This window comes from Thalassophryne amazonica, chromosome 2, assembly GCF_902500255.1.
Source record: "Thalassophryne amazonica chromosome 2, fThaAma1.1, whole genome shotgun sequence".
NCBI classification, from domain to species: Eukaryota; Metazoa; Chordata; class Actinopteri; order Batrachoidiformes; family Batrachoididae; genus Thalassophryne; species Thalassophryne amazonica.
In genome coordinates, this window is record NC_047104.1 from 35724017 (window position 1) to 35739600 (window position 15584).

At 45.6% G+C, this 15584-nt stretch overlaps 1 protein-coding gene across 1 annotated transcript in view; it reads right to left on the reverse strand.

Annotated features, from left to right (window-relative positions):
- rwdd3 (RWD domain containing 3) overlaps nt 1-7561 on the reverse strand; it is a 29921-nt gene extending 22360 nt beyond the window's left edge. Inside the window, exon 1 of the mRNA XM_034184913.1 lies at nt 7419-7561. Within this exon, the coding sequence (XP_034040804.1) occupies nt 7419-7503 (85 nt within the window). The 5' untranslated portion in view covers nt 7504-7561. The remainder of the gene's footprint in view (nt 1-7418) is intronic.
- Nucleotides 7562-15584: the final 8023 nt, after the last annotated feature.

Here is a 15584-nt window from a genome sequence, read left to right on the forward strand (position 1 = left end):
AGCATGCAAAGCTCTTACATTCACGTTACGTTAGGATCAGACCAGTATCTCATGTCATGGTAGCGACAGTGTGTTTGACAAACTGATGGTATTATTTTCTGTCTTGCTTCACAACATCTGGACTGGGACTAACAAATTCATTCAAATCTATTATATGAATAAGTCTGATCCTCTTCTGTATTTGTTTTGACAAATAGTGGCTGTACAAATGTGGGACTGAGTATGAATACAAGTAACAGCACAGTAATAGCACGGAAAATGCAGATTCAAGGTGAAACTCTCTTGAAAACATTGATCATGCCCACTGATTTCTATTTATGTCTGGTCGTCAGACGCTAACTAAGATGGTGGCGCTCTGGCAACAGCTAGTGAATGAGTGGATCGCCCCGGTGTCACTGACAGAATGGTCCCCCCTAAAAATCAGTCTGCTCTGCCTTCACTGTGCATGAGTCATTTATGTGTGTCAGCCACAGTTCACCGATTATCACCTCGTTTCTGCTTCAAACTGCACTCCAGTCATCATTTATCTCAGCGACAGATATCTGAGGCTTTTGTACAACAATCATTTACACAGAAGTTCAGCATTATTTCATCATAAAAGATGGGAGAAGCGATCAGAGCACCGCTTCCAGACGAGTAATAATCAAAAACGGACTGATTTTTTTATATTAAAGTTTATCTAGGCTTGTAAATGACTGGTAGTATTAGTCAAAATACTGACAATTGTGCACATCACAACACTTCAGAAACAAGGTTTCAAAACCTAAACGAGAGTAGGATACTACTAGGTGTTCACAGGAAACAGTTAATTATTTCTATATGTATTTATTTATTTTCATTGTTACATGGTTTTATCTTTTCTGTTGTGTTTTGTTTCATTAGGTTCTTTTTGTCTGTTTCTCTAAAATTGTATTGTAACTAGGGCTGCAGCTATTGATTATTTTAGTAATCGAGTATTCTATCGATTATTCTGGCGATTAATCGAGTAATCGGATAAAAAGTACTTTTGTGTTTTTAAACAACATCGATAGTCCAGGGCTCTCCTTAAGCAATGGCACAATGTCACTGCGCCAGTGTTGGCATTTTGCTGAAATGGCGATGGGATGTGGCTTTCTGTTTTGTTTTCTCCAACTTGTAAAATGTAACCATTTTTACGTTTTTTTTTTGTTTGTTTTTTTAATTAAGGTTGATGGACTGGGTCCCTGTGTGATTTTTTTCCCCCCTCTTTCTCTGCAATTCAGCAGATGCATTTCAGCTGGAGGTTGAACATGCAGCCTCGCAGTCAGTTTTTTTTTTTTTTGTATTATTTTTATTTAAGTCACCGTGTTTGTGAAGTGTTGTGTGTTGTCCAAAAAAGCAAAAAATTAAAAAGTCAAACAGTGTGAGTCATCAAAGAGTGGACTTCTGCTGTCTGTCAATGTAGCCGGGGCCAGAGCTGTGACTCGCCCGGTCTGAGAGCCCTTCACACCGTGCAGAGAGCAGCCGGCCACGGTCCCTCCCCACGTAGAACAGACCGTGTGTTTTTTAAAACTAGACAAACACACTGCTTCGCTTTAAATGCACAGTAAGTCTATTTCAGATGATCGACGTGGACCATCTATCTCTTAAAAGCCTTTATTTTACTCTGTCACGCTGGAAAGCGGTAGCTATCGTTAGTGATGTTAAGCTCAAGTCATCCTGCTCCACACTGCATCGAGCTTTTTGAACCAGAAGTGTCAGTGAGCAGCGTTTCGAGCACGCCCCCATCACATGACCACTGCGAGCGAGGCCTCATTACGTCACACCACGTGTCGAGCTTCGCGGAAAATTCGAATAATCTGGGCGTTTCAATACGACCCGCCAAGTATTTAAATGAGATCTGAATCGCAGCTCAAACCGTGGGTTTTTGAGAGGAGGAGATTGCTAGCGACACTGTTATTGCCAATCACCACGTGAATCGGAGCCAAGGAAAGCATTAGTTTATATCTGGGTCTAGTTTAGAGTTCATTTAGTATAGTTAGCTACATACACATAGGATCTAAGATAGACAGACACACACCATACACAACAGGCATCCATTCATATACAACATTTATTCACACAGTACATCAACACAGGTTATAGGTTAGACTATATATTATAGGTAGATCAGAGACTGAGCTGAGTGACTGAAGAGCTGTGATTTTGGTGACGTGAAAGGTGTGAGAAAGGTGAGTGTGTTTGAGAGTGAGTAGTGGTGAGGAAGGGACATGGAGCACCAGTTCCAAAAAGAGCACAATCAATTGCTTGGGAGCACTTTGATCTAATAAGCCCCAAAAAGGTCAAGTGCTTGACTTATGCTCAAAAGTTGAGGTACAGTAACAATACGTCTTCAATGCTGCGACACCTGAGGTCCAAACATCCCGAGACGTCAATGGCTGCTGCTTCTGTTGCTACTCCTGGGAATCAGGCCATGTAAGCTGTATTTTACTCTTTAAGATTAAAACATACTCATAAACAAAAATAGCTCAGCATGTCATACTCTATTTCCATTAAAGGCAGACAAGCTGATTTGGATGAGGCACTGGTGGACTATGTTATGGAAGATGCACAACCGTTCAAAATAGTGGAGAGCAAAGCCTTCAGGGCTTTACTACAAAGGTTTGACCCAACATATGCCCACCTCCAGAGGAGAAGACCGGCTCAAATACTGGGTGACACGAGTCGCAGTCTATCCCAATTTACAGAGAATGGCAAAAAAATATTTGTTGATGCCAGCAACATCAGTGCCTTGTGAGCGGGTCTTCTCCAAAGCTGGAGAGGTGGTGAGGCAGAAGAGGAGCTGATTAAAGTCCAGCACCGTTGAAATTATTCTTTTTTTGAATAAAAATTGTTGAAAGTTGCACAATCACCGTCTCCTATCCCCTGTATTCTAATTTACTAATTACAGTAACATAAGCACCAGTTGCCGAAGCACGTCTTTCTCACTTTTCCCGTCACATTTTCCCAAATATAGTTTGAGGAATGATAACACAAATCTACATATAGTCTACAATAAAGGCTTTCATAACCATTATGTGTGCATCTGTAGGGACTATTTATTACATTAACAAAGACACAATAATACATATGACTTTTTTTTATTATTATTTTTCAAGAACAAACCACATCAGTCATGAATTAATGCAACATTTGTCAGGGCACTCGCTCAAGGTAATTCTCAAAGCAATCCAACAGATGTCACCCTTCAAACTGTATCAAATGCGTCGAAGCAGTGTGTCGATTTTCAGCCAGTTGTGTTGCAGTGGCTCATTGGTTCATGAGGCTTCGAAATTGCCATCACTAGCTATCGTTGCTAATTTCATTAGCTGTTATGCTCCAGTCTTCTTCTGTTTTTTTTTCCTGTGGACGTTGCAGCGCCACGCACAGGCCTGGCATATGTACTACAACGTTAAACGAAGCTTCGAGGCACAGAATTTGCCTCGAACATTTTTTGTAATCGAATTATTCAAGTTACTCGACTAATCGTTTCAGCCCTAATTGTAACATTATTAGTCTATTATTATTGACTATTATTGTCTATTATGTAGACTATTATTGTTGTTGCTATAATATATGAATTAAAAATAAATGAAAAAATTACAATTTGACTCTTTTACGACAACGAATGCTGAGCCATTAATTATACAGAAAACAAATCAACACAAACGTGCTGATGCGAACAGCTTAATGCTAACTTTAACATTGAAAACACCATAGACATGCTAACGCGTTAGCATCGGTCCCTTTTTTAAGTTATAAAATACATCTATCAACTGTTTCAAAAGACCATAACAGGTCGGTTTAACATAAAAATATTAAGTATTACTCACAGACATATGCTCTTCAGGGTTTTAGCGGGGAAAAATTAGGATAAAGCGAAACAATCAATCCACAAATCGTAGATCGAAGCACTGCTTCGACCTGCGAATCACTGACCCGCTGCAGGTCTTTAATCAATGCAGAGAAATGATCATTAACTAACCCGCTGCAGGTCTTTAATCAATGCAGAGAAATGATCATTTTCCTGACAAACACCCCCCAAGTGCGCAACTGCAAATAAGCCTACCGGACATGTCTCATGACAAATCGGCCTGACTTCGTTGCAGTCACTAGTAATCAGTGGTGTCTCTGGGTGAAAACACGACTTTTTTCGTGTGTGTTTTTGTAATGAGTAATGGCATGGCGAATAGAAAATATTTACAATATTAAGTATAGTATTCTAATAGTATTAAGGTATCATATACTTAATAGTATTAAGGTCAGAAATGTAGTGAAGTAAAAGTGAAAGTAAGCTGAATTAAAAAAACATAAGTACAGTCTCCCAAAACGTACTTAAGTACAGTAGTGAAGTATTTTTACTTCATTACTATACAACACTGGGTGGTTAACAATCACATTATTCCCTCTGATCGCTTTGGGTGTAGAGAGTCTGTCTCAGATGAGCTGCTGTGGTCCAAAATGACGCATGTGCAGTGAAGGCAGGGTGGACCAGTTTTTAGATGATGATGTCATTTAGCGACTTCTGCCGACTTTTACGACAGCCAATAGCTACTTTTCTTACTAAAGAGTTTGCAACACTGATCTGGTGAGAAAACAGAAATCGATGGTACAAACACTGTGACTGCAATTCACAACAAAGCCAGAAAAAAAGCTCACGCATTTCCAGAAAAATGTTTGCAAAAATGTTTGTATGAACACTAAACAATCTAGCTAAACATTCTGCGATTGCATAAAAGCACTTTATGAACACTAGTTGTATGAACATCACAAAAAAAGGTTTATGCATGTAAATGACTGCAGTGAAAATAGTTTTAAGTTGGATATTCGACAGATATTCACTCCAGTTAAAGTCCTTCTTTGCTCCGGTTAAACCTCTTCTTCGCTCCAGGTACAGTGCAACTCTGAGCAAGCCACTCCAACATTTCAAGTGTACCCATATTGCAGACTTTACAGTAAACACACAGATGGCTACGGCATGTACCGACTTCTTGTTTTCAAAATAAAAATGTGGGATATTCAAACTAGAGATATTGTGTTTAAAGCTATTGAGAAGCTCAAAAGCTTCTCAATAAAAATTAAAATAAAAAATATTAATAAAAAATATTCACTAATTTAAAATGCAAAAACAAGAGGTGTATCTCATGCAGCCAGTGTTGTACTATGATTTCACACTGATTTTGAGTCAATTGATCCCATGACCTGGAAGCTACTGAGCTAAAACGCTAATAATTACATATAAAAATCAGTGTGGAATCATAGTACTCCACTGGCTGCATGAGATACACCCCTTGTTTTTACATTTTAAATCTAATCAATTTTCTTATGAATTTTTATATGTAAATATTAACACTTAGCTCAAAAGCTTCCTTGTCAAGGGATCAACTGACTCAAAATCAGTGTGGGATCATAGTACTCCACTGGCTGCAGGAGATGCACCTCTTGTTTTTGCATTTTAAATATAATCAATTTTCTTATGAATTTTTATATGTAAATATTAACACTTTAGCTCAAAAGCTTCCTTGTCAAGAGATCAACTGACTCAAAATCAGTGTGGGATCACAGTACTCCACTGGCTGCAGGAGATGCACCTCTTGTTTTTGCATTTTAAATCTGTTCATATTTTTAATTAACTTTTTATATATAAATATTATGTGACAGACTGGTGTCCTGTCCTGGGTGTACCCCGCCTCACGTTCTATGACTGCTGGGATAGGCTCCAGCCCCCCGCGGCCCTTAATTGGACTGAGCAGTTGAAGATGAGAGAAAGAGAGAGAGAGAGAGATGTAAATATTAGCATTTCAGCTCAATAGCTTCCAGGTCATATGATTAATTGACTCAAAATCAGTGTGGGATCATAGTACTCCACTGGCTGCATGACATATACCTCTTGTTTTTGCATTTGAAATCTATTCACATTTTTAGTTTTTTTTTTTTTTTTTTTTGAGAAGCTCAACAGCTTCTCAATAGCTATAAACACAATATCTCTGGTTTGAATATCCTACATTTGTATTTTGAAAACAGGAAGTCAGTACACGTTGTAGCCGTCTACTTTCGCAAAGGGTTTACTGTAAAGTCTGCAATATGGGTGCACTTGTTGGAGTGGCTTGTTCAGAGTGAATGAATGAATGAATGAGTTTATTCGGCACACAATTCAACAAAAAACTCATAACAAAACAACTTTACAAAGATCCCGTGTGGCCAAAAGGGTGAGGGCAGAAGCAAAGCTTATAAATACCCACAGTTTATACTAAAAAAAATAAGAAATATATCCATGCATGCACACATAAACACAATTTCATATATATATATATATATATATATATATATATATATATATATATATAGCTTCTTGAAAGCCTGGGTGGAGCTGTGGAAAGTAAAATTAAAAGTAAAAAACCTGGTGGATTCAGAAATCGTGTGTGTGTCTATATATATATATATATATATATATATATATATATATATATATATATATATATAGACACACACACACGATTTCTTAATTTCTGAATCTCTCAATATTTTTATTGGATTAGAAATGTATCCACGCATGCACACATAAACACAATTTCATAAATACATATCTACACAATCACACACACACACACATACATACATATACATATATATATATATATATATACATACATACAAACACACACATTACACATACACACAGAAATGTATACATGCATACATACCTATATGTACATACATACGCGCGCACACACATGATGACAATACCAAAAAGAAAAAGCGTGCAAAGTTAGTCAATGAATCAAATTTACAAAATACTACCAAACACTGACACACAACACACAAACCCGAAAGTAACAACAAATCAATCGACCTAAGTCTTCAACTATAGCAAGCAATTTTGTGTTATTCTTGTAATACCTTTTAAAGCCTACTAAAGTACCAAGTACTTTAATATTGTCAGGACAGTTGTTCCAGATGTTAACACCTTTAACAGAAACACAATGAGTTTTTGAAATAGTACAGATCCTTGATTTCTCAGAAAATAAAATTCCTCTCAAATTATAACGGGAACAATGGATTCGTTGGCTCACAATCTGATTTGTTACAGATAATTCTTACAGCTTTCTTTTGCAACAAAAATATTGGATTAGTATTAGTTTTATATGTACTTCCCCATAACTCAATGTCGTAGGTCTTAACGAGCAATGAATGATATAAAAGAGTTAAGAGGTTAAACCGGAGCGAATGTCTGCCGAATATCTGTCCAACTTAAAAGTACTGTAACTTCACTGCGGTATGTAAATGTTATGAGCGTAAAATACGTTTTTGTGAATGTAAAAAGGTTTTAGTAATGTAAACGCGTTAGGAAAGTAAGCTTTAAGAACATAAACACAGGGTTTATAAACATAAAGATTTTGACTGTACGATTAAGAACGTACCAGAATTTGTGATGAGACGGAATTCTTCTTCTCCGCAGTAAATAGACGATAAAACTGCAACTTCGTCTAAAGCAGCTTCCCACATTTTTAGTTATTCATTCTTTTTGTTTTCATGTAAACAGTAAAAGTGAAGAGCAGCCGAGTTCTTCTTCTTTGGATTTTATTGGCGGTTTGCAAACTAACACGGTGCATTACCGCCACCAACGGGTTTCGAGTGGATCGTTACTGGATTCTGATGTACGTTATACTAATGAAGGATCGTGGGAGGGCAGGAAAAAAAAAACTGGTACTAAATTCTCTTGAATAACCCTGTTTCCCTTAGATATGTCAGTACATGCCTCCAGGCAGGTGATGTAATTGTAGAAAAGGAAAGTAATCCCTGAAGCCTTAAACTGCTCTCTCCAAGTGATCTGACATTGTCTCGTAAAATTCCTAGCTGTCTGTTGTATGCTTGACACTCCAGCAACACGTGCTCCACCGTCTTCCTCCTGCTGCACCTCAAACACTGCCAGTTTCATGTTTTGAGTAGCCGAGTTAGTGTTGTTACAGTTTTATGCTCTGGATGGATCAATGGAACTCGATCAAAGGTTCCGGGATTCACTCAGAATCTTAATTCACTCAGAGCTCAATAAAAAAAGAGCAAAGACAATAATACCAAAAATAACAATACGACAGAAATTAATGAATGAGACAGAGAATCAAAGACAGGATATTAAAGTCTGTTTAGTGTTTCAAAGTACCAACTGCACTTGTGCACATCACTTCCAGCAAAGTGGCCAATCCAAAGGTGAGAATTTATACTTCCGCATCTGGCCGCCCGATGAAAACATGCTCGGGCTGTATTGTCTGTTGAAATCAGCTGGTTTGGTTTTGTCTCCAGCTTGCCTCTAATATTGAAGGCAAAGCCTTTGACAGAGCAGCGTTTTTCTCTATGGAAAAATATGGAAGTTGTTTGTGTTGTGAAAGTGTAGGAACACGGACCCACAACAGGGGGCGTAAAAGAACGGGCAATCGATAAGCCAAACAGTAACAATTTAATGTTGTAAATTGTGCACAACGGAATACAGACAATCAGTTTGGGACTACAGTCAATTACACGTTGGGTGACGTGTGGGCAGGCTTGAGGATAGGAGACACCCGTCCAGAACCGAGCCGGATCCCACACGGCCCTCACCACCAACGGACCTGAAGAACACCGGAGCCGCCAAGTCCTGGGTCCCCAGGTGGTCATCGTCTTCAGCTGTCAGACCTGGTACTGCTGGCAGAGAACAGAAACAGCACAGGTGAGTGTGAGTACGCACACTCAGTAATCCCACAGTCTGTGTTCAGTAAGGAGGGAGAACCTCCACCTCCAATCACACACTCGTACAGCTCCTTGTGAAACCACTTATCTGGTTGGGGTGTGAGGCGAAGCCGTCGCAGTCCACACCAAACGCCAATACAGCAGACAAGGACACATCACAGGAAAACGGCTGCAACTGAGATCAGACTATTAGTCAAAGTTAAGCTTAGCAGAGAAAATTACCTCCAAGGTAGCTGATTTCTCGGCGAGGAGGTGGAGTTGCAGTCCGGCCTTTATGGTGATAGTGATGAGTTGACTGAGTGACAGCTAGTGCTGATGAAGAGTGACAGCTGTCACTCCCAGTGGCTCCGGCGCCCTCTCATGGTTGAAGCCCGCACTCCAAGCAGGGCGCCATCTGGTGGTGGTGGGCCAGCAGTACCTCCTCTTCTGGCGGCCCACACAACAGGACCCCCCCCTCAACGGGCACCTCCTGGCTTGTCCGGGTGCCGCCGGTAGAAGTCGGCCAGGAGGGCCGGGTCCAGGATGAAGCTCCTCTTCACCCAGGAGCGTTCTTCAGGTCCATACCCCTCCCAGTCCACCAAATACTGGAACCCCCGGCCCTTTCGATGGACATCCAGGAGCCTGCGCACGGTCCAGGCAGGCTCTCCATCTATGATCCGGGCAGGAGGCGGCGCCGGTCCAGGGGTGCAGACAGCTGATGTGTGGTAGGGTTTGATCCGTGAAACATGGAACACTGGATGAATCCGCAGTGAAGCTGAAGCTACCAGCTTCACTGCGGCCGGACTGAGGACTTTGAGTATGGAAAAGGGTCCTATGTACCTGTCCTTGAGCTTCTGGGATTCTACCTGCAGGGGGATGTCCTTTGTGGATAGCCAAATCTCCTGCCCGGGCTGGTCTGCATGGGCCTTAGCCCTCGTCCGGGCTCTGAGCAGGGCAGAGCGGGCGGTACGCCACACCCGATGGCACTTCCTCAGATGGGCCTGGACCGAGGGCACCCCGACCTCTCCCTCCACTAGCGGAAACAATGGGGGCTGGTACCCCAAACACACCTCAAACGGGGAGAGGCCGGTGGCAGATGAAACTTGGCTATTATGAGCGTACTCGATCCAGGCCAGATGGTCACTCCAGGCCGTCGGATGCGCGGAGGTCACGCAGCGGAGGGCCTGTTCCAGTTCCTGGTTCGTCCGCTCTGCCTGCCCGTTCGTCTGGGGGTGGTACCCAGACGAGAGACTTACGGTGGCCCCCAGTTCCCTGCAGAAACTCCTCCAGACCTGGGAGGAGAACTGAGGACCACGATCCGAGACAATGTCCAATGGAATCCCATGCAGACGCACGACATGGTGGACCAGGAGGTCTGCAGTCTCCTGGGCCGTCGGGAGCTTCGGGAGGGCCACGAAGTGGGCCGCCTTGGAGAACCGGTCCACTATCGTGAGGATGGTAGTCATACCCTGGGACGGCGGGAGGCCCGTGACAAAGTCCAGGCCGATGTGAGACCAGGGGCGATGAGGCACGGGCAGAGGCTGGAGGAGGCCTTGGGCCTTGTGGTGGTCGGCTTTGCCCCTGGCACAGGTGGTGCAGGCCTGGACATACTCCCGGACGTCGGCTTCCATAGACGCCCACCAGAAGCGCTGCTGGACCACTGCCACGGTCCTTCGCACCCCTGGATGACAGAAGAGCTTGGAACCGTGACAGAAGTCGAGGACCGCAGCCCTGGCCTCTGGTGGGACGTACATTTTGTCCTTCGGACCTGTCCCCGGGTCCGGGCTCCGTGTCAGGGCCTCCCGGACGGTCTTCTCCACGTCCCAGGTGAGGGTGGCCACGACAGTGGACTCAGGGATGATGGTTTCCTTCGGGTCTGACAGCTCGGTCTTGACCTCCTCTTCATGCACCCGGGACAGGGCGTCAGATCATTGGTTTTTCGTCCCGGGCCGGTAGGTGATCCGGAAGTCAAAACGCCCTAAGAACAGCGACCAGCGGGCTTGCCTGGGGTTCACACGCCTGGCGGTCCGAATGTACTCCAGGTTCCGATGGTCCGTGAAAACCGTAAATGGTACCGATGCTCCCTCCAACAGGTGTCTCCACTCCTCAAGAGCCTCCTTCACCGCAAGAAGTTCCCTATTGCCGACGTCATAGTTCCTTTCAGCCGGGGTCAACCTGCGGGAAAAGTAGGCACATGGATGGAGAACCTTGTCGGACTCCCCGCCCTGGGATAGCACGGCTCCTATCCCTGAGTTAGAGGCGTCCACTTCAACTACAAACTGCCGATTGGGATCGGGCTGCACCAGAACCGGTGCAGTCGAGAACCGGCGTTTCAACTCCCTAAACGCGGCTTCGCACCGATCCGACCAGGTGAAGGGGACTTTTGTGGAGGTCAGGGCTCTCAGGGGGCTAACTACCTGACTGTAGCCCTTGATGAACCTCCGGTAGAAATTTGCGAAACCGAGGAACTGTTGCAGTTTCCTACGGTTTGTTGGTTGGGGCCAATCTCTCACCGCCGCAACCTTGGCCGGATCAGGGGCGACGGAGTTGGAGGAGATTATGAACCCCAGGAAGGACAAAGAAGTGCGGTGGAACTCGCACTTCTCACCCTTCACAAACAGCCGGTTCTCCAACAACCGCTGTAGGACCTGACGTACATGCTTGACATGGGTCTCAGGATCCGGAGAAAAGATGAGTATATCGTCTAGATATACGAAGACAAACCGATGCAGGAAGTCCCGCAAGACGTCATTAACCAACGCTTGGAACGTCGCGGGCGCATTGGTGAGGCCGAACGGCATGACCAGGTACTCAAAGTGACCTAACGGGGTGTTGAATGCTGTCTTCCACTCGTCTCCCCTCCCGGATCCGAACCAGGTGATAAGCATTCCTAAGATCCAATTTTGTGAAAATTTGGGCTCCATGCAAGAGCGTGAACACTGAATCTAACAGAGGCAACGGGTATCGGTTGCGAACCGTGATCTCGTTCAGCCCTCTGTAATCAATGCATGGACAGAGTCCGCCGTCCTTCTTGCCCACAAAAAAGAAACCTGCACCCATCGGGGAGGTGGAGTTCCGGATCAACCCGGCAGCTAACGAGTCCCGGATGTAGGTCTCCATTGATTTGCGTTCCGGATGTGAGAGGTTGTACAGCCTGCTGGACGGGTACTCAGCGCCCGGTATCAAATCAATGGCAGAATCGTACAGACGGTGTGGGGGCAGCGTGAGTGCCAGATCCTTGCTGAAGACGTCAGCAAGGTCATGGTACTCGGCTGGCACCGCCGCCAGATTGGGGGGGACTAAAACCTCCTCCTTAGCTGTCACACCGGGTGGAACCGAGGATCCTAAACACTCCCGGTGGCAGGTTTCGCTCCACTGAACCACAACCCCAGACGGCCAATCAATCCGGGGATTGTGTTTTAACACCCATGGAAAACCCAAAATCACTCGGGAGGTAGAAGGTGTTACATAAAACACAATCTCCTCCCTGTGATTCCCAGATACAACCAAAGTCACGGGCTGTGTCTGGTGTGTGATTAGTGGAAGAAGGGTGCCATCTAGTGCCCGCACCGACAATGGTGACGGTAAGGCCACTAGAGGGAGCCCAACCTCCTTTGCCCATCTGCTATCCAGCAGATTCCCCTCCGACCCCGTGTCCACCAGTGCTGGGGCGTGAAGGGTTAGATCCCCACTCAGGATCGTGACTGGGATACATGCAGATTTTCGGGGTCTCCCCGCGTGGGTATTGTGACCCACCCTTAGCCCAGTCTCTAAGGACGAGTGCTGCTGTTTTGACCGTTTGGGGCATTCTCTCTGTGTGTGCTCAGTTGAGCTGCAGAGAAAACACTCTCCACAGATCAGCCTCCTTTGTCTCTGATCTGATCGCTTTTTGGCCCTGCTCGTTTCCATAGCAACGTCAGCAGGGGGAGCTGTCGTCACGTGCAGAGTCCTGGCTGTGGAGCGTGGGGAAGTCGGCTCCCTTTCGGACCCGGGAGGAAGAGGGACGGCTTGTGCCTGACCACGCCCTTCGTCTCGCTCCCGTCGGTGTTCTGTTAATCGGTTGTCTAACCGTATAACCAGGTCGATAAGCCCATCTAAATCCCGCGGCTCGTCCTTCGCCACCAGGTGCTCCTTAAGGACCAGAGACAGTCCGTTTACAAAGGTGGCGCAGAGCGCAACAGCATTCCGCGATGCGGAAGTCGACTGCATACTTCGCTGCGCTTCGACACCCCTGTCGTATCGACAGCAGCACACTTGAAGCGGTCTCGCCTCTATGAGGGTGGTCGAACACCTGTCGGAACTCCCTCACAAAGTCAGTGTAAACTGTTAGGAGCCATGAATTCTGCTCCCAGAGCGCCGTAGCCCAGGCGGGTGCCTCTCCTCGAAGAAAATTTATAACGTAAGCCACCCGGCTAGCGTCTGACACGTACATGACGGGACGCTGTGAAAAGACGAGCAAGCACTGCATCAAGAAGTCCGCGCACGTCTCCACACAGCCTCCGTATGGCTCCGGAGGGCTTATGTATGCTTCAGGGGAAGGTGGGGGGGTTCGTTGAACGACCAGTGGAATGTCTGTCTCTGGCATTCGGTCAGCAGGAGGAGGTGCTGCAGCAGCGCCCTGAGCATGCGCTTCCACCTGGGCGGTGAGAGCATCCATCCTTTGATTGAGAACAATGCTCTGCTCTGTAACTAAGTCCAACCGAGCAGTAAAAGCGGTTAAGATGTGCTGCAGCTCACCTAACACGCCTCCTGCTGGCGCCTGTGCACCTCGCTCTTCCACTGGCTGTTCAAGCGATGGTTGACGCCCCTCGGGATCCATGACGCTGGCCGAGAAATCCTGTTGTGAAAGTGTAGGAACACGGACCCACAACAGGGGGCATAAAAGAACGGGCAATGGATAAGCCAAACAGTAACAATTTAATGTTGTAAATTGTGCACAACGGAATACAGACAGTCAGTTTGGGACTACAGTCAATTACACGTTGGGTGACGTGTGGGCAGACTTGAGGATAGGAGACGCCCGTCCAGAACCGAGCCAGATCCCACACGGACCTCACCGCCAACGGACCTGAAGAACACCGGAGCCACCAAGTCCTGGGTCCCCAGGTGGTCACCGTCTTCAGCTGTCAGACCTGGTACTGCTGGCAGAGAACAGAAACAGCACAGGTGAGTGTGAGTACGCACACTCAGTAATCCCACAGTCTGTGTTCAATAAGGAGGGAGAACCTCCACCTCCAATCACACACTCGTACAGCTCCTTGTGAAACCACTTATCTGGTTGGGGTGTGAGGCGAAGCCGTCGCAGTCCACACCAAATGCCAATACAGCAGACAAGGACACGTCACAGGAAAACGGCTGCAACTGAGATCAGACTATTAGTCAAAGTTAAGCTTAGCAGAGAAATTACCTCCAAGGTACCTGATTTCTCGGCGAGGAGGTGGAGTTGCAGTCCGGCCTTTATGGTGATGGTGATGAGTTGACTGAGTGACAGCTGGTGCTGATGAAGAGTGACAGCTGTCACTCCCAGTGGCTCCGGCGCCCTCTCGTGCTTGAAGCCCGCACTCCAAGCAGGGCGCCATCTGGTGGTGGTGGGCCAGCAGTACCTCCTCTTCTGGCGGCCCACACAACAGTTTGACTGAAATAGTGTAAAAATTGAAGATTCAATTGGGCAATATTATTTTAATAATTTTCTTCAGGGGTTGATGAGTTATTTCATTATAAAAAAGTGATGTTTACACAACAAAAGATATTTATTCTCCTGACGTATGTGGCACTGACAGCATGTATAACATGTATTCTAATCCAATTACATTTGTTCCAAAAATCTGATTAGTTCATCGTGTGAGATTTCAGACCATAAAATATTGAGTAGACAGTGGCAAAATATTTGACTGTGTTGTGTGTTGGGGGGTTTGGCTGGACATTTGGGTGTTCTTTTCTTTTCTTTGCTCTCCAGGTGGTATGCAAACTGATTTATTGTCTGTGGAGAAGGTGCTGGCAGAAGAGTCCTTCACCCTCATCGACGTAATGTGCAGCACCTGTGGATGGTGCTCACGTGCAACCTTAAAGACTTTCAGCTGAAGCAGATAATGAGATGGCGTTCTGCATTTAAGCCATGTGTGATTCAAGCAGAATTGCCGGGAACTCGACCTTGTGACGTTCATTTGTGAGACGCTGAGGACCGCGCCTGGGTTTGACACATCGTGCCTGTGAAGGAGGACGGGTGAGGGACACATGCTGTCAGCACACATCAGAGGTGATTGATTGTCTGAATAATCGTTAACAGTAACTTGGTATTTTGTTACGCAGTATATTTGAACATTGATGAGAATTGTGCAGCTCGCTTCTCACTGCCGTGGCGTGCGGACTGATGATCCTCCACCTGTTGTGAGAAGCTGCTTATTTACATAAAGCTTAAATTCAGACCTGAATGTGTTGCTGATAGTGTGTGCCTTTGAAGGATATTAGTTGTAGCTGCTGACTTACCTCACCTTTTCTATCCTTCGCAGAGTCGGTTTGTCGTGTCCACCTGGGGGGTGTTTGGCGGTGAACGTGGGTCCAGAAGCGCCGGGCTTCGATCCTTTTGGGCACTGGAGAGCGTGCCGTCCTTCACTCCGCCAGACTGACGCAGTTTTACGTTTGTACACTTTGTATTGCACAGAAGGGGGAAACATAAAATTGTTTTGTTATTGGAACCGCTTTCTGGTTGTTTTAGCGCTGGGTTCCGTCAGATGCAGGTCTGCTCCTCAACCCGCATCGACACATAACAGTCTGTTTCACATTTGACGTATAACTCCGCCCCCTGACCGCTTTGCTGGGCAGGTGTCAACAATGGCGCTGTCAGCTGAGAGCGACAGAAACTAGTGCAGCGATGACGATGCAGA